General features: G+C 45.1%; 1 protein-coding gene across 2 annotated transcripts in view; it reads left to right on the top strand.

The window, feature by feature from the left end:
* The window catches only part of rreb1a (ras responsive element binding protein 1a), a 72,934-nt gene extending 49,362 nt beyond the window's left edge, over positions 1–23,572 (top strand). For both annotated transcript variants that reach the window (XM_051940381.1, XM_051940380.1), the window contains 15 exons: positions 681–770; positions 856–1,019; positions 3,851–3,992; positions 4,072–4,217; positions 7,931–8,120; positions 8,200–8,505; positions 9,154–9,592; positions 10,136–11,813; positions 11,895–12,073; positions 12,904–13,104; positions 13,738–13,899; positions 14,021–14,170; positions 15,094–15,206; positions 15,315–16,011; positions 16,725–23,572. In XM_051940381.1, coding sequence (XP_051796341.1) covers positions 681–770; positions 856–1,019; positions 3,851–3,992; positions 4,072–4,217; positions 7,931–8,120; positions 8,200–8,505; positions 9,154–9,592; positions 10,136–11,813; positions 11,895–12,073; positions 12,904–13,104; positions 13,738–13,899; positions 14,021–14,170; positions 15,094–15,206; positions 15,315–16,011; positions 16,725–17,344 — 5,277 coding nt within the window. In that variant the 3' untranslated portion in view covers positions 17,345–23,572. The remainder of the gene's footprint in view (positions 1–680; positions 771–855; positions 1,020–3,850; positions 3,993–4,071; positions 4,218–7,930; positions 8,121–8,199; positions 8,506–9,153; positions 9,593–10,135; positions 11,814–11,894; positions 12,074–12,903; positions 13,105–13,737; positions 13,900–14,020; positions 14,171–15,093; positions 15,207–15,314; positions 16,012–16,724) is intronic.
* The last annotated feature ends 2,531 nt before the right edge of the window (positions 23,573–26,103 follow it).

Here is a 26,103-nt window from a genome sequence, read left to right on the forward strand (position 1 = left end):
AACAAAACAACACAGTCCTTGTCTCCTCTCCTTGTTTATCTCCTTCTCTACTTTCCTTGTTTATCTCCTTGTTTCCTCTCCTTGTTCCTGTATTCTTGCCTCATCACTCTGCTGCATTTCCCACCATGCATTGCGGCATTCCACGCTGCGTCGATTCGAATGACAGGAATCAGAAAAAAAAATTTAAAGCTGCCCACAGGTTTTACCAACACCAGAAAAACAGACAGTGACTCTGCGTTCTGGAGATATTTAACTAATTACACTTTATAAGTAGTTCTCGTACTTATTTACTCTATGCTCTGTGTAAACACTGCCTGCAGTTCAATCAAAAACTCTCAGAATTTTTGTCACTTCACCGTTAGTCACAGCTGAGTCACTGATGGCTTCACTGTTGCTCCAAAAATTACAAAATTATTAGTTTTTTACAGAATCTGGTTAAAATCTCCGGTTTATTTTTTATTAATTTTTCAATAGAATAAATGAGTTGATGAGTTCAATAACTGCTGGAAAGTTGAAAATCTGCCCATTACTTCTGTTTCTACAGTTTCTTTGTGATAAACATGAATTTGTTGATTATTTTATTATTACTAATGTTAATAATAATAAGATAAGATGCCTTTTAAAGCCACCTGCAGCTTCAGTGTGTTAACGTCTACCTGTGTGTGTGTTTTTCTCTTCAGGACACCAAAGACGACAGCTCTGCTTATATCTGTCCGCTGTGTGACAAGAACTGTCAGACACAACACCAGCTGACCATGCACATCCGACAGGTACGTCCACGCCGCATTAGCATCACATAGAAGTACACCTGTGTGTGTGTCGCTGCTGAGCCCACAGGTGTGTCTTTCTCTGCAGCACAACGCCGACACCGGAGCCACCGACCACTCCTGCAGCATCTGTGGAAAATGCCTGAGCTCGGCCTCGTCGCTCGACCGACACATGCTGGTGCACAGCGGGGAGAGGCCCTACAAATGCAACGTCTGCGGCCAGACCTTCACCACCAACGGCAACATGCACAGGTACACAACCACACAAAGAGTTACAAAACAACCACAAAGAGACATGAAATAACCTCAAAGAGGCACAAAATGACCTCAAAGAAACACAAAACCACCACTGAGACACAAAAGAACCACAAAGAGACACAAAACAACCACAAAGAGACACGAAACAACCGCAAAGAGACACGAAACAACCGCAAAGAGACACAAAACAACCACAAAGAGACACAAAACAACCACAAAGAGACACAAAACAACCACAAAGAGGCAGAAGTTCAGAGGCAGTAGGACAGCTGAGAGTTGAGTCGGCTGACAAAAGCCGTTAAATCGAGAACACAAAAAAATGCAAATAAAGTTGTTTATTGAATTTAAAACCCGAATGTCGGAGCGTCACTGAACGCAGTGTGGAAATCTGTGTTTTTTTACACTTTTCTGTATCATTTTGTGAGCATTAAATATTAAATATGCGCTAAATGTTTATACATTTAGAAGTGTTTGTACAGTAATAAAGCCACTGGACAGGTACATGAAAGCAAAAAAAGTGTGTAAATCTGCAAATAAAACTAGAAATGAGGAGGCTGCTTGAGAATCGTCACATTTTAAGGTTGCATTCAGAGTCACTGTGATCCGGTGGGAGTTCTGTGCGCTCATGGCTGCATTATAAACAGGAAGCGCTAACGGCTAATTCGGCTACTTTTAATGGCACCAGTTTAACAAAATGTGGGTTAAACAGGAAGTGGGAACTGACCACCCCCAACACACACACACACACACACACACACACACACACACACACACACACACACACACACTGAACAACGCCCAGTCATTTATCAGTGGCATCCAGCCTCCACCATCAGAACCAACCGTCCCTGAACACAGCGTTGGTCTTTTTGTCTGTTTGTGAACGTCAACATGAATTATTGTGTGTTTACGTCGAAATGTCCTAAAACAAAACACTGTGATACGAATACGGTTATCGGCAACTAAAAGATTCACAGATTCACTACAATAGATCCTAAATGACAACAGATGCACAAAGACACACCAAACAGCCGTAGAAAGACTCAAAATGATCTAAAAACAGACACACAAAGATGGAAATTAACTGCAACAAGACACAAAAAGATTTAAAATGACTTCAGAGACACAACAACTACAAAGAGACACAAAACAGCCACAAAGAGACACAAAGCAACCTTAAAGAGACACAAAATGACTGCAAGGAGACGCAAAACAACTACAGAGAGAGTGTGTGTTTCTGTTTAGAGTGTATCTTTGTGTGTATGTGTGTGTTTATTTGTCTGTTTTTTATGTGTGTATCTTTGTGTGTGTTTTTGTATGTGTGTGTCTTTGTGTGTGTGTTTTGTGTGTCTGACTACATGGTCGGTGTTTATATCAGACAGAGTGAGACATCTGTCTCCTTCCTATCTCTAATGCAGTTTTTACGTCTCAGTAGAATTTAAACAGAGTGACACGTCTTCAAGACATTCAGCTATCTTTGATAGATAAACGATGATGCAGACGATGTTTAGTGTGTGTGTGTTGGTATGAGGTCTGTGGGCAGCAGGAATGGCTGTAGGCCGACAGACACACAACTGGATGTTTCTGACCTAAATCCACTTTGTGTTGAGTCGTTTGTTTCCAGAGTTTAGTTTTAAAAAAGTAGCACAAAACAACAACAACAAATGAGATGATGACAACAAACAACACGATGACAACAAACAAAACAACAACAAATAAAATGACAACAAACAAAACGAAGACAGCACACAAAATGAATGTTTCCTCGTTTTGTTTACTTTCCTTTTGTGTTTGTGAATCGTGTGTGTGTCTTTACTGTCTGTGTGTGTTTTGTTTACGTTTGTGTATGTGTGTGGGTTTGTTGTGTTTATCTGTTTTGTATGTGTGTCTCTGTATTCGTGTGTCTGTCTGTTTATTTTGTGTGTGTGTATTTTGTGTGTGTGAGAGAGTGTGTGTTGGTCTCCAGCAGCTGTTTGTGTCTCTAACACACACACCGGTTTGTCAGGATTGTGTGTCTGCTGACTGAGCATGTTTGCTGCTCTCTGATTGGTCAGCTCAGAGGTCACAGGGCAGTTTGATGCAGCAGACTCCGCTCCCTGATTGGCCGCCTCCTGTCCTGTGCTCTGATTGGTTGATGAGCAGCTTCCTGTCAGCTGCTCTCAGATCTGCTGACTGAGTATCAGGACCTCTTATGGTGTCCGAGCTGCTGCCTGACGCTAAAATTAGGAGCTGAGGAGGAGGAGGAGGCCTGCTGCTTGAACCTGCTCACCTTTTCACCTCCTTCTTAACTTTGCACCTCCTCGTCACATCACTAATTCCTCACCTCCTCACCTTCTCACCTCCTCCTCAGCTCCTCCTCACATCACTTCCTCCTCCTCCACTACCTTACCTTCTCTTCTCCTCCTTACCTCCTCCTCACATCTCCTCCTCTCCTTCTCACCTCCTTCTCATCACTTCCTCCTGATGACGTTGTCAGCTGATTCTCACCTCCTCAAATCAGTTCCTCCTCCTCACCTCCTTCTCACCCCCTTCTTAACTTTGCACCTCCTCGTCACCACATCACTTCTTCCTCACCTCCTCTACTTCTCATCTCCTCCTCATCACCTCCTCCTGACCTCCTCAAAGCACTTCCTCCCCTTCACCTCCTCACTTCTATTCTTGCTCCTGTTTTCTCCTCCCACCTCTCTGAATCAGAGTAATCCTTTGCTGCTAGATGAGTCCTTTATAAACACAGCGCTGTAGCCCCGCCCCCTCCTGTATGCTGCCTCCTGATTGGCTGCAGCCAGAGTTCCAGTGCAGTGATTGGTCCGATTGTTCTCCTGCAGACATATGAAGATCCATGAGAAGGACCCGGCCAGCGGCCTGCTGCCCGTCAGCCCTCCGTCTCCCACCAAACGCCGCCGCCCGTCGGTGAAGAGGAGGCTGGGCCCTGAGGAGGAGGCGGGGGAGGAGCCTCCCAGCAAAAAGGTGAGAGGAACAGGAGCCTGGTGGGGGGGAGGGAGGAGGAGGGGGGAGTCAGAAGGTAATGTTTCTACGATGCGTTCAGGTGGTGGAGGATGCAGCAGGAGAGGAGGCGACAGCGGTCCGCGGGTCGGAGGAGGAGCTGCTGCCGTGTCCGATCTGCTTCAAGACCTGCAGCTCCAGACTGGATCTGGATGCTCACATGGACGCCCACCCAGACACAGCGCTCAGGTAAGAAGCGCACCTAGGTAAGAAACGCACCTAGGTAAGAAGGGCACCTAGGTAAGAAACGCACCTAGGTAAGAAACGCACCTAGGTAAGAAGGGCACCTAGGGAAGAAACGCACCTAGGTAAGAAACGCACCTAGGTAAGAAGGGCACCTAGGGAAGAAGGGCACCTAGGTAAGAAGCGCACCTAGGTAAGAAGCGCACCTAGGTAAGAAGCGCACCTAGGTAAGAAACGCACCTAGGTAAGAAACGCACCTAGGTAAGAAACGCACCTAGGTAAGAAGGGCACCTAGGTAAGAATGGCACCTAGGTAAGAAGCGAACCTAGGTAAGAAGGGCACCTAAGTAAGAAGCGCACCTAGGTAAGAAGGGCACCTAGGTAAGAAACGCACCTAGGTAAGAAGCGCACCTAGGTAAGAAGGGCACCTAGGTAAGAAACGCACCTAGGTAAGAAGGGCACCTAGGGAAGAAGGGCACCTAGGTAAGAAGCGCACCTAGGTAAGAAGGGCACCTAGGTAAGAAACGCACCTAGGTAAGAAACGCACCTAGGTAAGAAGGGCACCTAGGTAAGAAGGGCACCTAGGTAAGAAGCGAACCTAGGTAAGAAGGGCACCTAGGTAAGAAGCGCACCTAAGTAAGAAGCGCACCTAGGTAAGAAGGGCACCTAGGTAAGAAACGCACCTAGGTAAGAAGGGCACCTAGGGAAGAAGGGGACCTAGGTAAGAAGCGCACCTAGGTAAGAAGCGCACCTCGGTAAGAAGCGCACCTCGGTAAGAAGGGCACCTCGGGAAGAAGGGCACCTAGGTAAGAAGCGCACCTAGGTAAGAAACGCACCTAGGTAAGAAGGGCACCTAGGTAAGAAGCGCACCTAGGTAAGAAGGGCACCTAGGTAAGAAGGGCACCTAGGTAAGAAGCACACCTAGGTAAGAAGGGCACCTAGGGAAGAAGGGCACCTAGGTAAGAAGCGCACCTAGGTAAGAAGGGCACCTAGGTAAGAAGGGCACCTAGGGAAGAAGGGCACCTAGGTAAGAAGCGCACCTAGGTAAGAAACGCACCTAGGTAAGAAGGGCACCTAGGTAAGAAGGGCACCTAGGTAAGAAGGGCACCTAGGTAAGAAATGCACCTAGGTAAGAAGCGCACCTAGGTAAGAAGGGCACCTAGGTAAGAAACGCACCTAGGTAAGAAGGGCACCTAGGTAAGAAGCGCACCTAGGTAAGAAGCGCACCTAGGTAAGAAGGGCACCTAGGGAAGAAGCGCACCTAGGTAAGAAGGGCACCTAGGTAAGAAGCGCACCTAGGTAAGAAGCGCACCTAGGTAAGAAGGGCACCTAGGGAAGAAGCGCACCTAGGTAAGAAGCGCATCTAGGTAAGAAACGCATCTAGGTAAGAAACGCACCTAGGTAAGAAGGGCACCTAGGTAAGAAGCGCACCTAGGGAAGAAGCGCACCTTGGGAAGAAGCGCATCTAGGTAAGAAACGCATCTAGGTAAGAAGCGCACCTAGGTAAGAAGCGCACCTAGGTAAGAAGCGCACCTAGGTAAGAAGCGCACCGAGGTAAGAAGGGCACCTAGGTAAGAAACGCACCCAGACACAGCACTCAGGTAGGACTCACCTGGACAACTCCCACAATCCTCACCTCTTTCCTATCTCCTCAACACCTCTCCTTACCACATTTTCAAATCATGTAATCCTCTTCTTCTCGCGTATTCATCACCACCTCCACACCTGTTCTCCTCCTCACCTCCTCTTTCTAACCTCCTTCCAACCACCCCTCTCCTCCCAACCTCCCCTCTCCTCCTCCTCCTCTTCCTCCTCCTCACCTTCTCCTTACGTCTTCCTCATCTTTACTTCCTCCTCCTTACCTCATCTCTTCCTCCTCACCTTTTCACTACCTCATCATCTCCTCTCCTCCTCCTCCTTACCTCCTCACCTCCTCACCTGTCTACCCACAATCCCCTGCTGCTGTGGTTAAAAGTAACTACGTACTTTTACTCTGTTACTTCCTGGTTCCAAAAGTCGAACCTGCAGGTCATAAAGTTCCTCAGTAGAGAGGAGGAGGGAGGAAGAGGAGGAGGAGGGAGGAAGAGGAGGAGGGGTAATGAGTCAGTGGAGGGCGATCGAGGTCCAGAAACACAGAGAGAGAGAGAGAGAGAGAGAGGAGAGTTAATAAGTGAGAGACAAGGAGGATTCAGGATTCGCTCCAGTGGGCCCTGTCGCCGTGACGACGGCCCCCTCCTACCCCCACCCCTCGGCAACAAACACGTCTGTTACCACGGCAACGCGACTCCTCACACACACACACAAAAAAAACACATGGAGAGTTAAAAGTTTAGGGGATGGAAGGAAGGATAGAAGGAAGGAAAGATATATGTAAAGAAGAATAGAAGATGGATGGAATGGAGGAAGGATAGACAGAAGATGGAGGAGGTCAGCAGGAGGCGCTGATCTGCTTCTAAATCCACTAATCAGCTGTTAAGAGGATCGACTGAGGAGGAGGAAGATGAAGATGATGATGATGATGATGAATAAGAAAGAGTTAATGAGTGGATCAGGAGATGAATCAGCAGCGATACGAGTTAAAATGATGGAAGTCATTAAAGCAACAAAACTACCAGAAGTAGAACGGAGACGTGACGACTTAACAAACCTCATCATCCCTAAAAGTGTCTGTAGAGTTTGTTTAGTTCTAACTATAGAATAACAATCGGCTGAAGGAAACAAACATGGAGCTCCAGTAAAGTTTGTTCAGAAACCCGAAGAAGATGGAGATGAAAACAGGACGTCCTGAAAGTCCTAATGGACGGCGGGCAGAGGACGCCCCCTGGTGGAGGTCACACGGAACTACACCAGAGTAGGGTTAGGGTTTAGCAGAGGCTACTGGAAAAGAGAAATAAAAACTAAACTGTAGACATTGTTGGTTTTAGAGATCAGAGTGCCTTTCTAAACACCAGGACTGGTTCTAGCCGTAAGACAGCTTCTTAATCATTTAATGTCTTTCTGTCTTCAGTTTTCATGACTTTAGAATTGTCTTACATCTTTTTCTGGTTATTTTGCATCTTTTTCTCTTCATTTAGCATCTTTTTCTCTTCATTTAGCATCTTTTTCTCTTCGTTTAGCATCTTTTTCTTGTCATTTAGCATCTTTTTCTCGTCATTTAGCATCTTTTTGTCCTCATTTAGCATCTTTTTTCTCTTCATTTAGCATCTTTTTCTCTTCATTTAGCATCTTTTTCTCTTCGTTTAGCATCTTTTTCTTGTCATTTAGCATCTTTTTCTCGTCATTTAGCATCTTTTTGTCCTCATTTAGCATCTTTTTTCTCTTCATTTAGCATCTTTTTCTCTTCATTTAGCATCTTTTTCTCGTCGTTTAGCATCTTTTTCTCGTCATTTAGCATCTTTTTCTCGTCATTTAACACCTTTTTCTCTTCATTTAGCATCTTTTTCTCTTCATTTAGCATCTTTTTCTCTTCATTTAGCATCTTTTCTCTTCATTTAGCATCTTTATTTCATCATTTAACATCTTTTTCCCTTCATTTAGCATCTTTTTCTCGTCATTTAACACCTTTTTCTCGTCTTTTAGCATCTTTTTGTCCTCATTTAGCATCTTTTTCTCGTCATTTAGCATCTTTTTTTCGTCATTTAACATCTTTTTCTCGTCATTTAGCATCTTTTTCTCTTTTTTCTGTTTTTACTAATTCTGCCCCGTTGCTTTGTGTTTCAGGTGTGACCTCTGCTGCCTCTCCTTCCGGACACACCGCGGTTTGTTGCGTCACAACGCCGGCGTCCATAAGCTCCTCCCCCAGGACCCGAGCGGCCGGCCCTTCATCCAGAACAACCCCTCCATCCCCACCGGCTTCAACGACCTGGCCTTCATCGACTTCTCCTGCAAGAAGTTCGCTCACATCGCCCAGGTCCTTCTGCTTTCCTCTGATTTGCGGTTTCTGCTCAGAGAGTCTTTCTGGGTTTTAACTTCTGCTTCTCCTGGTCCAGGTGTGGTGTGAGACCAACCTCCGTCGCTGCATCAGTAAGTTCCACCGCTTCGTGTGTGACGGCTGTGATAAGGCCTTCCCCCTCCGCTCGGCCCTCGACCTCCACAAGAAAACCTCCCACCCCGACGAAGCAGACGGCCAGGAGGACGGAGCTGCAGAGAACGGAGCTGCAGAGAACGGAGCTGCAGAGAACGGAGCTGCAGAGAACGGAGCTGCAGAGAACGGCCTGCAGAGTCCAGAGGAGGAGGAGGTTCCCTCAGAGCAGGAGAGCTTCATGGAGCTCCTGGGCCTCCAGCACGTCTCCAAGGTAGGATTACCAAGACCATTACCAAAACTGTTGAGGCAAAGCGCGGAAAAGAGCCGTAGTTTTATCATCGTGTGACGTCTCTTTATGATCAGTTTACATCTTCTGGTAGTCATTGGGCATCTTTTTGTGAATTTTTCTTCTTTTTGTCTTAATTTTGTTGGATTTAATCATCATTTTGCATCTTTTTGTCATCATTATGCATCATTTTTGTCATCATTTTGCCTTTTTTCTTATAATTTTGCATTTTTTCTGGTTATATCACATAATTTTGCCACTTTCTGTGGATTTTTCATCTTTTTTTCTTAATTTTGTGAGATTTTGTCATCATTTTGCATCTTTTTTTTCACAATTTTACATCTTTTGTGGTCATTACATCATTTTGTGTTCATTTGGAACATTTTGTCTTAATTATATCTAATATTATAAATAATTTGCAATCATCTGATGTTTTTGTGATCATGTTTTGTCGTTTATACCAGATTTTGTGTCGCTAACTTCAGGAAAGTGCTAAAAATTGAACACTTCCTTTGCTTTGATTCACCGAGTCGGAGCTGAATTGGGTTAATGTGGTCACTAAGGTTTTAAAAAGTGAAACCTTTCTTTTATTTTTAAAGCGTCTTTAACCAGCTGCTGCTTGTCGTCCTTCAGGTGAAGTCTGGTCCCACAGACGATGAGATCCATCAGGCCCACCTGGACAGCATCAAGGTGATCCACGTGGAGCCTCCGTCCTCCAGCCTCCCCCAGGAGCCGGCGGCCTCCTTCCTGTCCGGAGGTCTGGGTCTGACGCTGGGCGGCCTGGCGCTGAGCATCCCCCTGCTAGAGGCGTCCGGCTCGGCGTTGCAGGGTCTGAGCCAGAGAGACGCCCTCAGCCTGCTGTCGCTGCAGCCCTTCCAGACTGGCTTCCTGCTGCAGCCCGACGGGGCCGCCGCCGCCGCCGGCTCATCGGCCGTCAAACCCGGAGAGGCGGGCGGAGCCGGCCTGGTGGAGCTGGCCGACATCCAGCAGATCCTCAAAGTGGCCGCGGCGGCGCCCAATCAGATGGGACTTCCTCCTCTGGCCAAAGCTCCGGGGTTCACTGGAGGTCAAGGTGGGCGTCGGCTTCCATCGTTGTGCAACATTTATTCTTCAGATCGCATCTTTTCTGGTCGTCTTCTAGATCTTTTTATAGTCATTTTTGCTTGGATTTGATCAGATTTTTGCTCATTTTTATGGTAATTTTGCATCTTTATGTGTTCATTTTTCCTTTTTGCTATCCTTCATGCAGGATATTTGTGGACGTCTTTCATAATTTTGCGGATAATTTTCATCTTTTGTCGTCGTTTTGTGCCCTTTATAGTTTGCGTTAATTTTGTCATCATTTTGCATCTTTTTGGTATTCTCACACAATTTTGTGGAAATTTTTCATATTTTTCTCAGGATTTTGCAGGATTTTCTAATATTTTCCTCATTTTTAGGTTTATTTTGAATCTCTGTGGTCATTTTTGTCATTTTGTGTTCAGTTATGTATCATTTCAACATCATTAGACATCAGTTTGGCTTTGTCTTACATATTTTACACCTTTTCTCGTCTCACATCATTTTGTGATCATTTTGTTGTTTTCTGAAGGGTTGTGTGTTTGTTGTGCTGCAGGTCAGGTCCAGGGTCAGAAGGCCATGCCTCCTCTGAAGCCCAAACCTCCCATCAGCCCTCGCTCCAGCCTCACGGCAACGACCCCCCCGCCCCTGCAGAGCTCCCAGCAGGCCTCTCTGGGCTGCATCAGCCCCAGCCTGCCGCCCCCCACCCCCACGCTCTTCAAGACGCCCTCCTCGTCCTCTTCATCCGCCGGCAACGGAGGGCAGATGGACGCAGAGTGCATGGGCGACGCCCACACGCCGCTGTCCGATTCGCCGCCTGCCGCCAGCACCGCCGTTCACGAGGAGGCGGGGCTTAGCGGCAGAAAACCAGGAACCAAAGCGGGGAACAACGCCGGCTCGGCTAAAGGCTCGTTCCCGTGTCGCTTCTGCGACCAGGTGTTCACTTTCTCCGGCGTCCTGCAGGCTCACATGCGCTTCCACCTCGGCATTCTGCCCCACCAGTGCAACATCTGCGACTACGTGGCTCCAGACAAAGCCACGCTGATCCGACACCTGCGGACGCACAGCGGCGAGCGGCCGTACGTCTGCCGCGTCTGCCACTACCCGTTCACCGTCAAGGCCAACTGCGAGCGCCACCTCAGGAAGAAGCACGCCAAGACCTCCAGGAAGGACATCGAAAAGAACATCAAGTACGTCACCTCCACCACCACCGCCAACATCGCGGCCGCCATCACCGCGTCGACCCCCACCACCACCCAGGACACGGAGACGGGCTACACCGGAGCCGAGACCACCTGCCGGTTCTGTGGCGAGGACCTGAAGAGCTACCGGGCGCTGCAGATCCACCTGCGGACGCACAACGGCTGCCAGAGGAAGCCGTTCGAGTGCCGTCGCTGCGGCGCCGCCTTCCTGGCCAAACGGAACTGCATCCACCACCTGCTGAAGCAGCACCCCGAGGTGCAGGAGAGGGAGATCGAGGAGCACATCGCCACACTCCAGCCCACCGCCACCGTCGCCGCCGCTCGCGCCACTCCTGGAGCTCCGGTGGCGCTGAACGGCATCGACCAGCCGCCCGCCCCGGCGCTCCAGGCCGTGAAGGTGGAGGCCAACGTGGTGTTTCCTGCAGAACTGGACCAGCCGCTGGACTTCTCGGCTAAAGGCCGCGGAGCCGGCGGCCTCACAGGGTCTCCTGGGGTCAAACTGGAGAGCGTGTCTCCAAGCTTCGAGTGCTCCGATCAGCCCATCGATCTGTCCATTCCCAGCAAGAGGCAGCGCAGGGAGGCAGGCGACATTAAGGAGATCAAGACGGAGCACGGCGGCGGCAGCATCATCGAGCAGCAGAATGTTCTGTCCAAGGACGAGAAGACGGCCGGTGCCCTGCCTCCCCTCCATCCTCACCCCCAGCTGGGCTGCTACCAGCTGCCTCCTGGATCCACGCCTCCCCCCACCTCCCTCCCTGCCGCTGCTCGAGCTCAGCGCCTCAAACCGCTGCTGCCCAAACCCTCCTCCTCATCACCCTCTGCTGCCCTCAAAGAGCTGCCTCCTCTGGCCTCCATCGCTCAGATCATCCACTCTGTCTCTGCAGCTCCAGACCTGCTGAAGCGAGAGGCCGCCTCGCTGGAGGCCAAACCCCAGACGGGGGCTTCGTCTCAGGCCGATCCGGCTGCAGACGCCCCCGGACCGTCGGCCGGTCTGGAACCGCAGAGCGACGACGTGTCTGAAGGATCCTCCAGGTGAGTAAATCACAACTTTTCATGTCTCTGCTGCTGCGTTTATGAAACGTTCTGGATCAACCCTGGTGTTCTGTCCAACAGAAGGAGGTCCAGGAAGAAGCCGGCCGCTCTCGCTCTGAAGGAGAAGGTTGTGAGCGGCGGCATCGACTTGGAGTCCAGCGGGGAGTTCGCCAGCGTGGAGAAGATGTTGGCGACGACCGACGCCAACAAGTTCAGCACCTACCTGCAGACCGGAGCCGCTGAGCTCGGAACAAAGAGAGGTAGGAGGATCCAGAGGCGTGATGAACAGACGACTCATCCACGTGATCCGTTTAACCAAAGACAGAGCGTTAAGATGCAGCTTTCTGTAGTTTGGTACTGAGAGCTAAAAACAGCGATTCCACATGTCGACTGAATGATCAGAAACACCGGGACACAGACATGATGAACGTAGAGAGATATAAGTGTAAAAATCAGTAAATATGACGAAAAAATAATTTATTAAAGTACAAAATACAAGTTCAAGTGTTTATGTAAAAATAAAGTACATATTGTAAAGAAAAATAAATAAAACCTAAAACACTTACATTCACAAACAACATGAAGAAGTAAATTATAATAAAAACTAATTTAATAAATGAAATTATGTGGACAGAATATCACCAGTAAAATCTAAATAAATAATATAAAATGTTAAAACAAATCTGTACGAATAAAAACTGAACTACAGCAACAAAAACAATAAAACTACATTTAATAGGTAAAATAAAATATTTGAAAAGAAAGATTAAATTACTAGGATGCATCCAAAATCTTATCATCTCAATAAACTAATAAAAAAAATAATTTTAAAAGAATATTGCATTTTTAATGAAGACACAGGGCAGATGGTCAGTAGAACATTTAAATATACAAATATAGAATTTACACATTTGTTTCAATAAATAACTATTGGAAGTCTAAATTTGAAAAAAATATATCTGTTATTACAATATCTAGAAAGGTGTTCTGTAGATGCTCACACTGAAAAACATAGAAACCATTAACAGAAATACACAATGTGAAGATGAAGTGATAATGAGTGATGAAGACGCTATTAACCTGTGAACAGAAGGAGACGGAGGAGGAGGGGAGGAGAAAGAGGGAGGAGTCAGGGAGGAGGTGAAGCCGACGGCGGCGGCGATGACGGTTCCTCAGACCAAAGGCAAGAAGAACGCCTACTCCAACTCTGTCCAGAAGATGACCTGTCCCTTCTGTCCACGAGTTTTCCCCTGGGCCAGTTCACTGCAGAGACACATGCTGACTCACACAGGTAACACACACACCTGGACAGGTAACACACACACCTGGACAGGTAACACACACACCTGGACAGGTAACACACGCACCTGGACAGGTAACACACACACCTGGACAGGTAACACACACCTGGACAGGTAACACACACCTGGACAGGTAACACACACACCTGGACAGGTAACACACGCACCTGGACAGGTAACACACACACCTGGACAGGTAACACACACACCTGGACAGGTAACACACACCTGGACAGGTAACACACACACCTGGACAGGTAACACACACACCTGGACAGGTAACACACACACCTGGACAGGTAACACACACACCTGGACAGGTAACACACACACCTGGACAGGTAACACACACACCTGGACAGGTAACACACACCTGGACAGGTAACACACACACCTGGACAGGTAACACACACACCTGGACAGGTAACACACACACCTGGACAGGTAACACACACCTGGACAGGTAACACACACCTGGACAGGTAACACACACACCTGGACAGGTAACACACACCTGGACAGGTAACACACACACCTGGACAGGTAACACACACACCTGGACAGGTAACACACACCTGTACCGGTAACACACCCAGAGGTCTGAGTCTGTGTTTGTCCTGCAGGTCAGAAGCCGTTTCCGTGTCCGCGCTGCGACGCTTTCTTCTCCACCAAATCTAACTGTGAGCGCCACCTGCTGAGGAAACACGGCGTCACCCACAGGACGCTGCGACGCAACGGAGCCATCATGAAGAAGGACGGAGACGAAGGCTCCCAGGAGAGCGCCGGTCAGAAAGCTCCACGTGTCTCTTATTTATTTACCAACATGTCGGAGCGTTACGCAGACGTGGCTAAATGAACCGGCTGCAGTTTTGTTTAGTTTGCTCTGGTGTTCATCGTGTCTCACAGGAAGCCAGTCGGAGACGGAGCAGGTCGCACCAGAAGCACAAGACCTCAGCAGCGTCGCCACGACAGCAGACTCAGGCCCCGCCCCCGACGCAGATAGCCCCGCCCCCAGTGAAAGCACACAGCCAAGCCCCGCCCACAAACCAAGCCAAGGTTAGCCAACCAGAAATAACACGGAAAAACAGCATTTAAAAGTAATAAAGCTTATTTTGAAATCAAAAATCTGAAATGTGATTTTTTTTCGCCTCAAATTTTCCGAAATGACTCAAATCTTGATTTACAAATTGTCCAGAATGATGTAACAAATGTCCAAAAGGAAGATTTGACAGAAATGACTCAATCTGTTGAAGTTGTTTCAAAATGAGTCCAAAATGACTTCAAACTTCTCCACATCTGTTCAAAATAAGAAATTTGTCGTAAATGACTCAAAACCTGTCGAATTCTGCTTGATAAGTGTTCAAAATTACTAAAAAAAACCAACCCTAAAATCACAAAATTTGACACAAAAAATCAGCTGGATAACAAAGTGAAGGAATGAAGGAGCCCTGAGCCGAACTTGAGCTCTTTCACCCTCTTTGACCTGTTTTAAAGGTTGAAAATGTGAGAAAAAAATATATTTTCACAGTGAAAACTTCCACATTTTCAACATTTTTTGGGAAATTTTTGAACATTTTTTGGTGGAAAAAAGTTTAAAAAAAATTCTTTCAGAACATTCACATTTTTTGTGAACGTTCTTTAAGAAAATCTTAGAAATTTTACTGACATATATATGGAATCACTTTAGATATTTGTAAAGTTTTTCAAAGATTTTCACTCATTTTTTGAAAATACCAGAATTTTCTTGCCAAATTTGGGGGAATTTTTTTACAATAAAACTTTCAAGAGAAACTTTTAAGGAATTATTGGAATTTTCTTTCTGAAGGTTTTGCAAATTTTCCAGAAATTTGTGCAATTTTTTTGCAGAATTTTTGGATTTTTTTCAGACAAAAAACTAAATATTTGGGTGCCTGTAAATGAGGGCAACAGGAGGGTTAAAAGCCGTTTTGTGGATGCTGATGAGGTTTTTTGTGCTGCAGGTTGCAGTCCGGCTGGAGAGCAGCAGGAGGCAGAAATCACCAAACATCCAGACCAGCAGGAGGCGCCAGAGAGCTGCACAGCGCCGGGAAAACAGCCTCCACAGAGCTGCAAGGTAGCCGCAAACACTCAAGATGCGTCTTGAAGTGTTTCAGTGCTGAGTTTTCTTCTTGTGCCGTGATTTTATCCTGAAACTTTTCCGTTCTGTTTGACGACCCGTCAGGTGGAGAGCGCAGACGACGACGACTGCAACAGCAACAAGAGTCTGGACCTAAACTTCGGCAAGAAGCTCATCGACTTTAAGCTCTCCACGTCCTCCTCAGGCTCCGCTCAGGAAGAACCGCCCTCCCAGCCCGAACCCACCTCCTCCCCCTCGTCTGCAGCCTCTACCTCGGCTCCTCAATCCGCCACCGAGAGCCCAGAGGACAAGGAGAAGCCGGCCGCCTCCTCCTCCTCTTCCTCCTCCTCAGGCAGCCCCGCCACCAAGCAGCAGCCGGACTACAAACACGTCTGTCGGGTTTGTAAGAAGAGCTTCCGATACGCCACCACGCTCGCTCGCCACGAGAGGGCGCACCTCACCGAGGAGACGCCGAGTCCACCGCCAGCGGAGGAGGCATCGCCGGTGAAGGAGGAGGCGGCGGAGAGCAAACTTGCTGAGGAGGACAAAGACGAGAAGGAGACGGAGACGGAGGCGGAGGACGGAGGAGTGAAGGGAGGCGAGAGCGATGGAGGAGAGAGTGGCGACTCGGAGGAAGAGGAGAAGGAGGAGAGGAGCAACGAGGAGGCGTCAGAACCAAAGAGTCTGGAGGGAGGAGAGGTGTCAGGAGGACGAGTGGACAAGAGGAAGAAGATCTGCAAAGTCTGCGGGAAAAGATTCTGGTCACTGCAGGACCTGACCAGGCATATGAGGTCACACACAGGTACGAAACACGAGGTCACACACGGGTACGAAACACGAGGTCACACACGAGTACGAAACATGAGGTCACACACGGGTACGAAACATGAGGTCACACACGGGTACGAAACACGAGGTCACACACGGGTACGAAACACGAGGTCACACACGAGTACGAAACATGAGGTCACACACGGGTACGAAACATGAGGTCACACACGGGTACGAAACACGAGGTCACACACGGGTATGAAACATGAGGTCACACACGGGTACGAAACATGAGGTCACACACGGGTACGAAACACGAGGTCACACACGGGTACGAAACACGAGGTCACACACGGGTACGAAACACGAGGTCACACACGGGTACGAAACACGAGGTCACACACGGGTACGAAACACGAGGTCACACACGGGTACGAAACACGAGGTCACACACGGGTACGAAACACGAGGTCACACACGGGTACGAAACACGAGGTCACACACGGGTACGAAACACGAGGTCACACACAGGTACGAAACACGAGGTCACACACGGGTACGACTCACGAGGTCACACACGGGTACGAAACACGAGGTCACACACAGGTACGAAACACGAGGTCACACACGGGTACGACTCACGAGGTCACACACAGGTACGAAACACGAGGTCACAGACGGGTACGATGCCACCTTTAATTCCTTGCTCTTAATGCCGTTGGTCTGATTTCTACACCTGTCCAGGTGAGCGGCCTTACCGGTGTCAAACCTGTGAGAGGACCTTCACCCTGAAGCACAGCCTGGTCCGCCACCAAAGGATCCATCTGAAGCCCCGCGGAGCCGACGGATCCTCGGCCACCAACGACGACGCCAGCGAGGATGGAGATTCCTGCACCCCGACCCCGACCTCAACCTGCCCGCCCTCGGAGAACGAGAGTGAGTCTGGGAGCGCCGCAGCTGGGGCGAAGGAGCTGGAGGAGGAGGACGTGAAGGAGGATGAGGAGGAAGAGCGCGCCGTGAACCGAGCAGAGTCCGGAGCAGATTCAGATCCTCCAACCGCTGTCGCTCCTGAAGACGTAGAGGACAAATCCGGACTCGACTCGACGCCACAACTGTTGGTCGACTCGACTCCCGGCCACCAAGCTACTGACACAAAGACAACTACTAGCGCCGACTCCTCAGCCAGCGACCTGAAATCGACGCCCGACTCAAACGCCTCCAAAGATCCCTCTTCCTCCAGCTCTCCGCCGGGGGAAGCCGCCTCCGCAGAGGGCTTCATCCAGGGGCTGCTGGAGATCCACGCCAAGCCCCCTCTGGAGCACATCCTGCCCAACGGAGAGCCTCCTCTGGTGGGGGTGGACTGAGGGCGACCCCCTACAACATCACCGCAGTGCCATACGACGGACAGACGCTACACCATTGATGATGATGCAAAAACCAGCCCGGAAAATTTTGATAGAAAGACCTTGTTTTCTTGAAGTGCCTTACTACTAGTCCTTCTTCTAAAGATGTTTTTTGCTATATCTTTATCTGCATTATTACGGAGGATGGATCTAATTTTTATAGCTTTTTATGATGACAATGATTTACATTACTATTTTTCGTGCGGGGAATCTATATTTCAGCAATAAAAAGAATAAAGTTACGATTAATTATTGTTCTAGGTTTTGTTTGAGAATTGATGATCAACTTAGGAGATGCAGAGAGACAAAGACTACAGAGGACCGTCTGCGTTTGTTCTTCTGTATTTAAATCACCGCTGGGCACACAAAACAACTCAGAACTGTAACATTTGAACCAGCTGTGGATTTAAAAGCAAACTAGTCGAGGTCGGGAACTAGATTTTTTGTTTGTTTGTTTTTTCGGTCTGCCAGCCGTGTTAAAATCACCAGCCGTTTTTGATATTTTTGAGGCGACGGCCCAGTTTCACCAGCGGGTCGCGGCTGCCAGTTTGACCAAGGAAACTTTTTGTAACTGGAAAACGCAGAGAGGCCGCCGCCGCCTCGTCGTCCTTTCAGCTCGCAGCGATCCACGTCTCTCGGCCGTTTCGGCAAACACAAAAAACATTGATGAACTTGTCTAAGTCTGATGTCTGTGTGAAGAACTCTTGTAAGGGCAGAAAATAGTGTTTGTGTTCTCCATGTTCTGTTTTTTCTGTTTGTTTTTTAAACCCATCACACTATTGATCTCTTCATCCCCCAGAAGCCACCCTATGAATTGTTTTGTGTTAATAATTTGTCATTCATAATCATTCTCAACTGATTCCATGTGTGTGTACAGAGAGTTGAACATGTGGCACGTGATATGCTAGTATTTTGTTTTTCTGCATGTGTGCGATCATGTGACATTTAGGTGTAGGGACGGGAATTATCTTTTGTGGATTTTCTTTTGATAACTGAACAAATCAAAAGTTTTTCATTGTGTATGTGTGTGGCTGCCACCTGTCTCTCATCATCGCCCCCTAGTGTTCTTTTAGGGTTCATCACAGGGCCTCTAGCGTGCTAACGTATGTCACCGCTAATATCTGACCCAGGTTCAGTTTACCTCAACCTCTGCTTTTAACTGCAACCAGTAAAGCAACAGACGAGCAGCTCTGTAGACAACCCTTTAAATCCTATGTCTTCCTGAACAGCGCTAGCAGGGCCAACGCTTTGCTAGCCTGGTTTCCACTGTGGGCCAAATCAGAGCTAGCCAGGGCTAACTCATAAATGTAGCTTCAAACACAGTTATCCAGGGCTATCAAGTCAACTGGGCTTGCAAAAAAAGCCAAGACAGAGCTAAAGGAGGCTAACTTGGTAGCAGCAAACTACGTAGCCACGGCTAAGTCATTACTAGCCTCAACCCACACAAGAAAAGCTCTTAGGCTTAGTCTTGACCACAGGTTACACTAATTAGCTGTAACTATTAGCCTGTGTTGACTTATAAAATATCATCTCCAATATTTTAAACGTTAACAACTAACCAGACAAGTTAATCAAGCTACAGATGTGTTAACTTGTGTTAATTTCTCTGTTATGGTCAGTTAGCTCTAGATAGCTGCTTTTTTATTGGGTTCTAAGATAGCAAAAAGGTAGAAACTTAGCAGAGGATAGTTTTGTATGGCCAGGTAGCTCTAGCTATCTTTAACCGTTAGCCCGAGCTTTGCTTAGCGGACTGTAAGATATCAACAAAAGGGTAAAAACCAACCTTATCTAGGTATAACTGACCAGATCAGATATGCTAGCCCGGCTGGAGTTGTGTTAACTTGGTTAATTTCTCTGGTATGGTTAGTGGGTCTTAAGAAAATCCAACAAACAGATAAAAAAAACATTAGCTAGAGATAACTGACCAACTCTGACAAGCTCACTCAGCTACAGTTGTGTTAGCTTGGTTAATTTATCTGGTATGGTTAGTTAGCACTAGCTAGCTTGAATCATTAGCCTGAATTGTGCTCAGTGGTTCCTAAACATGTCCCCCAGAGGGTAAAACCACATGTTAGCTGGGGTTAAGTGGTCAGACTGCACGTAACACGTAGCCATCTTAGTTAACCACATATCTAGTTGAAGTAGGCTAAGATAGTCTCCTTACAGTATTATCAGAGTATCTAGAGTTGGCCTGGACCACTTTAGTACCATTTGTCCCGTCTTCTCCTTTGTGAAAGTCTTTGAGGACTCGATCCTCTTTTCTGTTCAGTCTGTCCAGATGCAAACAGAGCTATTGATTTCTGTTTGACAAGGTCCTCAATTGATTTTTTTTGGTAAACGAGGTGTTGATTTATCCTCATCAAGGTCATTGGATATGAATTCGGCATTAGACAATCAAATGGAAAACAGAAAGAAGTTAGTGAATCCAGTCTCAGCTGTAATAGTTTCCATGAAGAGCTAGATGACGGGGTGAGGGGACGGACGGATGGACGGATGAATGGATGGATGGTTTGGTTGGTTGGCTGGAACGGGTGTGAGCTCAACACTATGTAGTGTTCCTGAACTGTATTTCCCTGCTGCACACACAAACAAACACAAGTTAAAGGGCTAATTCACTCCCGGCACCAACCGAACCGGACACATCCACACCAGCGAGGGTGATGAGGGCTTATTGATCCTGATATCATGACCAGAGGGACGGGTAGTGTGTGTGCATTTTCTTTTTTGAATATAGCTAATTTTTCTTCTTGTACATTTTTTTGATCAAGCAACCTCATAAGCAAATCGAACCTCAGCGGCTCATAACGGAACTGTAAGGCAGCGGCCGTCGGTCATTTAGTCGGTCAAAAAGACGGAAATATTGAACAACCACAACTGCTCCGACCTGCTGGCTGCTGCCATCAACTGGCACTAACAACTTCCAAAACTACTACTACTACTTCCACTATTAGTACTACTACCATCGCGACACAATCAAAGAGAGAGAGTCGGTTTCTTTCAGCTTGCCTTCAAGTCATCGCTTGTAAAATGATATCCAAAGCTACGATACGAACTTAATGGATGTTTAAAAGTCTAGAGGCATCCAGCACATGAGAGGATTGTGTTTTACTTCTTAAGTCTCCTTGTCGCAGTAAATTTATCAGCTTCTCTAATATCATGTTGTCCAAATTGACCCTTAAACTTTTCAAAATAAAAGCCAAGGGTGTCCAAATTTCTTCATGGCTTTAAGATTTCTTTCTTTCTGTTTTAGCGGCTAATACCTTGTGCTAAACTGGGAACTGGAAAAGTTACAGACAAACTGAAAATCAAACTTATTTTTGTTACTGAATATTTCTATACTTTTGCAGTTGTAGTACCTTGCAAAGTGCTCAGTGGTAGAATGTCAGTCGTGACTATTTGAATGCGTGGCTTGCAAGCTAACAACTAACATACTAGCCAGCCAGGAGCATTTGGTGCCTTCGAATGGAACCCATGATCTTGTGACATGGGAAGTTTTTTCTTTTTTTTAAACCAAATGCTTTGTGTTCTGGTGGTAGAATCAGACCGAGGCTAACCATTTAGCACGCTAACGAGCAGATGATGTAAATAGAAATGCACAGGCTAAATAAAAAAATAAAGCTGTTTGGAATATCAAAACTTCCTCGCTCTATACGACTAACTACAAAATGTTAATTTAAAAGCCACCAAAAATAAAGCGCTTGTATGGGTTATTTGTTTGAACACGACGCCATTTGAAGGCAGCAAAAGTCACAAAAGCTTTCCGAGCTAGCTAGCTAGTTAGCTCGTATTTGTTAGCTTGGGATAAAAAATGTGAAAAAAATCAACCCTTGTTTCATATTTTTATAAATATTACATTGGTGGTGAAGCTGTACACTGAATGCAGATGCAAAATTGACTTTGTCTAGACAGTTTGCCGCTTCTCATAAGCATGAATAAGCATTTAATTTTTCAAAATTTAGACGGGAAACGCCCATGTTTGTCAAGATTTAACAGAATTTATCAAAATTTCTACAGATTTACTCAAGGTATTGTGCAGAAATTAGATATTACACTCTACCACAGTAAACACGACCCCATTAAAGTCACAAAAGCATTCTGAGCTTGCTAGCTAGCTAGCTTTCTGCTATTTGTTGGCTTGTCTAAAATGGGGTAAATGAGTTAACACAAGATCTTGGTTCAAACCTGAACAAACATTAGTTTGGTGGTGAAGCTACATAGCAAAGTCAAAATCTGCAGCCTTGAATTAGCATTAGCATTTTCATTAATTTAGGTGGAATATGCTCATGTTTGTTAAGATATAACAGAATTAATAAAAATTTGTGCTGGTTTATGCAAACTATTCTGTGGAAAGTAGATTTTATACCACACCATGGTGAACACAACCCCATTTGAAGGCAGTGAGAGTCGCGAAATCATTCTGAGTTTCTAGCTAGCTAGTTTGCTATTTGTTACATGTGATTCATACCTGTACAAACATGGTGAAGCTACACACCAGTGGCATTGAGTTAGCATTAGCATTTTTATTAATTTAGGTGGAAACACTCATGTTTGTCAAGATTTAACTAAATTTATGAAAATGTATGCAGACTTTACTTGAACTAGTCTGTGAAAATTCGAGTTTACGTTCCACCACGGTGAACACAACCCCATTTGAAGATGGCGAGAGTCGCGAAATCATTATGACCTAGCTGGCCAGCTAGTTTGCCGCTATTCATTACACTTGTTTTGTACCTATATAAACATGGTGAAGCTACACAGCCAACACAGCAGCGGTGGCCTTGAGTTAGCATTAGCATTTCCGTTAATTTAGGTGGGACACGCTCATGTTTGACAAGATTCGTGTGGATTCATGCAGAGATTTTGCGCCTTTACGCTTCTGTCAGCCCATTTATGGGAAGCAGGAAAACTGGTAACACTTAATTAGGCAGATATTCAGTAAAGTTGGTGGTAGCGCTACAGAACCACAGCATCAGTGGCGTTTCACTCAGATGAACTAGAATGGAGTTAAAGTTTGTGATTTTTTTTAACTGTAGCTGTTGCTGCATGTCTGTAAAGAAGCCGCCGCCTCTCTCTCTGAACTGTTTCCGGTTTTGTCAGCTCTGTTAACCCTCTCCCTGGGAATGACTGTGTGTTTGTTGTGTGCGCGGCCATATGAATACTGGACTTCCATTCGAATGCACGTGGACTGTTTTTAAATGTATTTATTTGGAGCCCAGCTGTGTGTGTGTTTGTGCGTTTGTTTAGTTTCTACAATGACTTGAGAAGAAGCCATGTATTAAGAATATCACATTTATGCTGCAGAACTGTTTTGAGGAACTGATGGTTTGTGTTGTGGACTAACCGGCTTGCCGTACGCGCGGCGACTCGGACTTGGCAATAAGAATCCCTCTGAATCCAAAAAGCTTTATTTAGATCTCCTGTATATGAGTTGAACAGACTGTCTGGGTCTATTGGTTCTGTTGTTGTTTATTTTTAGTTTGGCTGAGAAATGTTTTTTTGTTTGTTTTTTTGTCGTGTTTATTTTTTTTCTCAATGACATATAAATGCGTATAAAACTGTGAAAATCCATTGTGTTCAGTTAAAGGGTGAGTTTTAGGTTAGGTTTTTTTTGCATGTTAATCTAATTTGTTCAATTAAGGATGATTTCTCCTTTTCTCCATCACTTCTCGTGCTACATATATATATATATATATATATATAAATATAAAAATATATATAATCTCGCTCTCAGGGTCTTTCACAAATCCATTATTCGAAATATTTCATGTTCTTATTTCCTGAGTTGCAACTTGTCCTGATTACTTTGTCTCTTAAAAAAATGATTCAGAACTGTCAATCACTACATTTAACACTTGACTGTGAACTCGTCGTCACCTAACAGGTTGGATTTTGGTGTTTTAAAGCCGGAGCACGGTCGGCGTGTTTTGGTTCCCGTCGGTCACGTTCGGTTTGAGGCCTTTTTTTTTCTGCGGAAACGCAAACATTCATGCTGAACCTCAATCAGAAAGCATTAAAGCCACAATCAGCAGGACGTCCTGAGGTTGTGTCAGGCGTTGGCCCTCTCCTGCCCCCTGCTGTTAGCAACACGTGACAGTGTCTCACCAAGTCAAGAGATGTAAACCTGTTCTGTATTCAACCCAATAAGAAAAAGCAATAAAGATTATATTAAGGAAAGGTGTGTGAATCAAACGCCGTCCACATTTTTGTCTTTTTTTCCTCTCTTCTGGAACATTTTAGTGCAATTTACAGGTCAGAAATGTAGTTTTGAGCCAAAAAATGGTATTGTTGCTATTTGTTAGCTTTTTAAAAATGAGATGTTAGTCAAAAGCTAGCAAGTTTGCTGCTATTCGTGACAATTGTTTTGTGCCTATATAAACATTACCTTGATGGTGAAGCAACACGACAAACTCAAAATTGGCAGCCTTGAGTTAGCATTAGCATTTTAAAAATTGAGGTGGGACAAGTTCATGTTTGGCAAAATTTAACAGAATTTATCAACATTTGTGCAGATTTACTCAAACTATTCTGTGGAGATTAGATTTTACTGCCCACCACATTGAAAATGACCTCATTTGAAAACACCAAGACTCACAATAGCATTCCGAGCTAGCTAGCTGGCTAGTTTGCTGCTATTTGTTAGCTTGTTTAAAATGGGATAAAAAGTTAACACGAAAATCTTGTTTCGTCCCTCAACAAACATTACCTTGGTGGTAAAGCTACACAGCAAACTCAAAATCAGCGGCCTTCAATTGGCATTCGCATTTTCAAAATTTAGGTAGGAAATGTCGTTAATGTCAAGATTTAAAAGAATTTATCATTTGTGTGGATTTCCTTGAACTTGTGTGGAAGTTAATTTTTTCCATTGCAGAAAGGATTTTACAGTCCACCCCGGTCAATATGACCCCACTGACATCACAAAAGCGTTCCAAGCTAGCGAGCTAGCTGCCGAGTTTCCTGATATTCGTTAGTCTGTTTAAAATGAGAAATAAAGTTAACACAAGACTCTTGTTTCGCACCTGCACAAGCATTACATTGATGGTAAAGTTACACAGCAAACTCAAAAAGAGAAAACAACAAAAAAAGATTGAAAAAGACCAAATAAATTAGACGTAAATAAAAAGCCTATGGAGCTGCAGGTCGCTGGTTCAAGACCAGACCCTTCTTAAATTTATTTTTAAAAATGTCATTATTTTTTTCGACATACTATACTGTGGCGTTTTTTTGGACAAAATTCATGATAATTTCTTTTTTAAAGAAAACCGTTCTATAGTCTTTTTAACAGCCTACTTTACATAATTTAATCACATGGCATGTTTTTACCACATGTTGAACAAATCTAAAAAAATTTCGACATACTATATACTATGGCGTTTTTTATGAACAAAATTCATGATGATTTTTTTTTGTGAAAGAAAACTGCTCTATAGTGTTTTTCATGGCCGACTTTGCATTATTTCATCATATGACATGTTTTTAGCACATGTTGAAAAAAATCTAAAATTTTTTTGACAAACTATACTTGTGCGGGTATTTTGGACAAAATTCATGATGATTATTTGTTTCAAAGAAAACTGCTCTATAGTGTTTTTGACGGCCTATGTTGCATTATTTCATCATATGGCATGTTTTTAAGACATGTTGAAAAAATGGAAAAAAAATTTCGACATACATGGCGTTTTTTTTTTGGACAAAATTCATGATGATTTTTTTTCAAAGAAAACTGCTCTATAGTGTTTTTCATGGCCTACTTTACATTATTTCATCATATGGCATGTTTTTAAGACATGTTGAAAAAAATCGAAAAAATTTTTGACATACTATACTATGGCGTTTGTTTTTTTTTTTTTTACAAAATTCATGATGATTTTGTTTTTTAAGGAAACCTGCTCTATAGTGTTTTTGACGGCCTACTTTACATTATTTCATCATATGGCATGTTTTTACCACATGTTGAAAAAAATCGAAAAAAATTTCGACATGCTATACTATGACGTTATTTTTGGACAAAATTCATGATGATTATTTGTTTCAAAGAAAACTGCTCTATAGTGTTTTTGACGGCCTATGTTGCATTATTTCATCATATGGCATGTTTTTACCACATGTTCAAAAAATCAAAAAAAAAAGTTCGACATACACACGTGGACAAAATTGTTGGTACCCCTCAGTTAAAGAAGGAAAAACCCACAATTCTCACTGAAATCACTTGAAACTCACAAAAGTAACAATAAATAAAAATTTATTGAAAATTAAATAATCAAAATCAGCCATCACTTTTGAATTGTTGATTAACATAATTATTTAAAAAAACAAACTAATGAAATAGGGCTGGACAAAAATGATGGTACCCATAACTTAATATTTTGTTGCACAACCTTTTGAGGCAATCACTGCAATTAAACGATTTCTGTATTTGTCAATGAGCGTTCTGCAGCTGTCAACAGGTATTTTGGCCCACTCCTCATGAGCAAACAGCTCCAGTTGTCTCAGGTTTGATGGGTGTCTTCTCCAAATGGCATGTTTCAGCTCCTTCCACATATGTTCAATGGGATTCAGATCTGGGCTCATAGAAGGCCACTTTAGAATAGTCCAACGCTTTTCTCTCAGCCATTCTTGGGTGTTTTTGGCTGTGTGTTTTGGATGGTTGTCCTGTTGGAAGACCCATGACCTGCGAGTGAGACCAAGCTTTCTGACACTAGACAGCACATTTCTCTCCAGAA

This window comes from Acanthochromis polyacanthus, chromosome 20 (assembly GCF_021347895.1).
Source record: "Acanthochromis polyacanthus isolate Apoly-LR-REF ecotype Palm Island chromosome 20, KAUST_Apoly_ChrSc, whole genome shotgun sequence".
NCBI lineage: Eukaryota > Metazoa > Chordata > Actinopteri > Pomacentridae > Acanthochromis > Acanthochromis polyacanthus.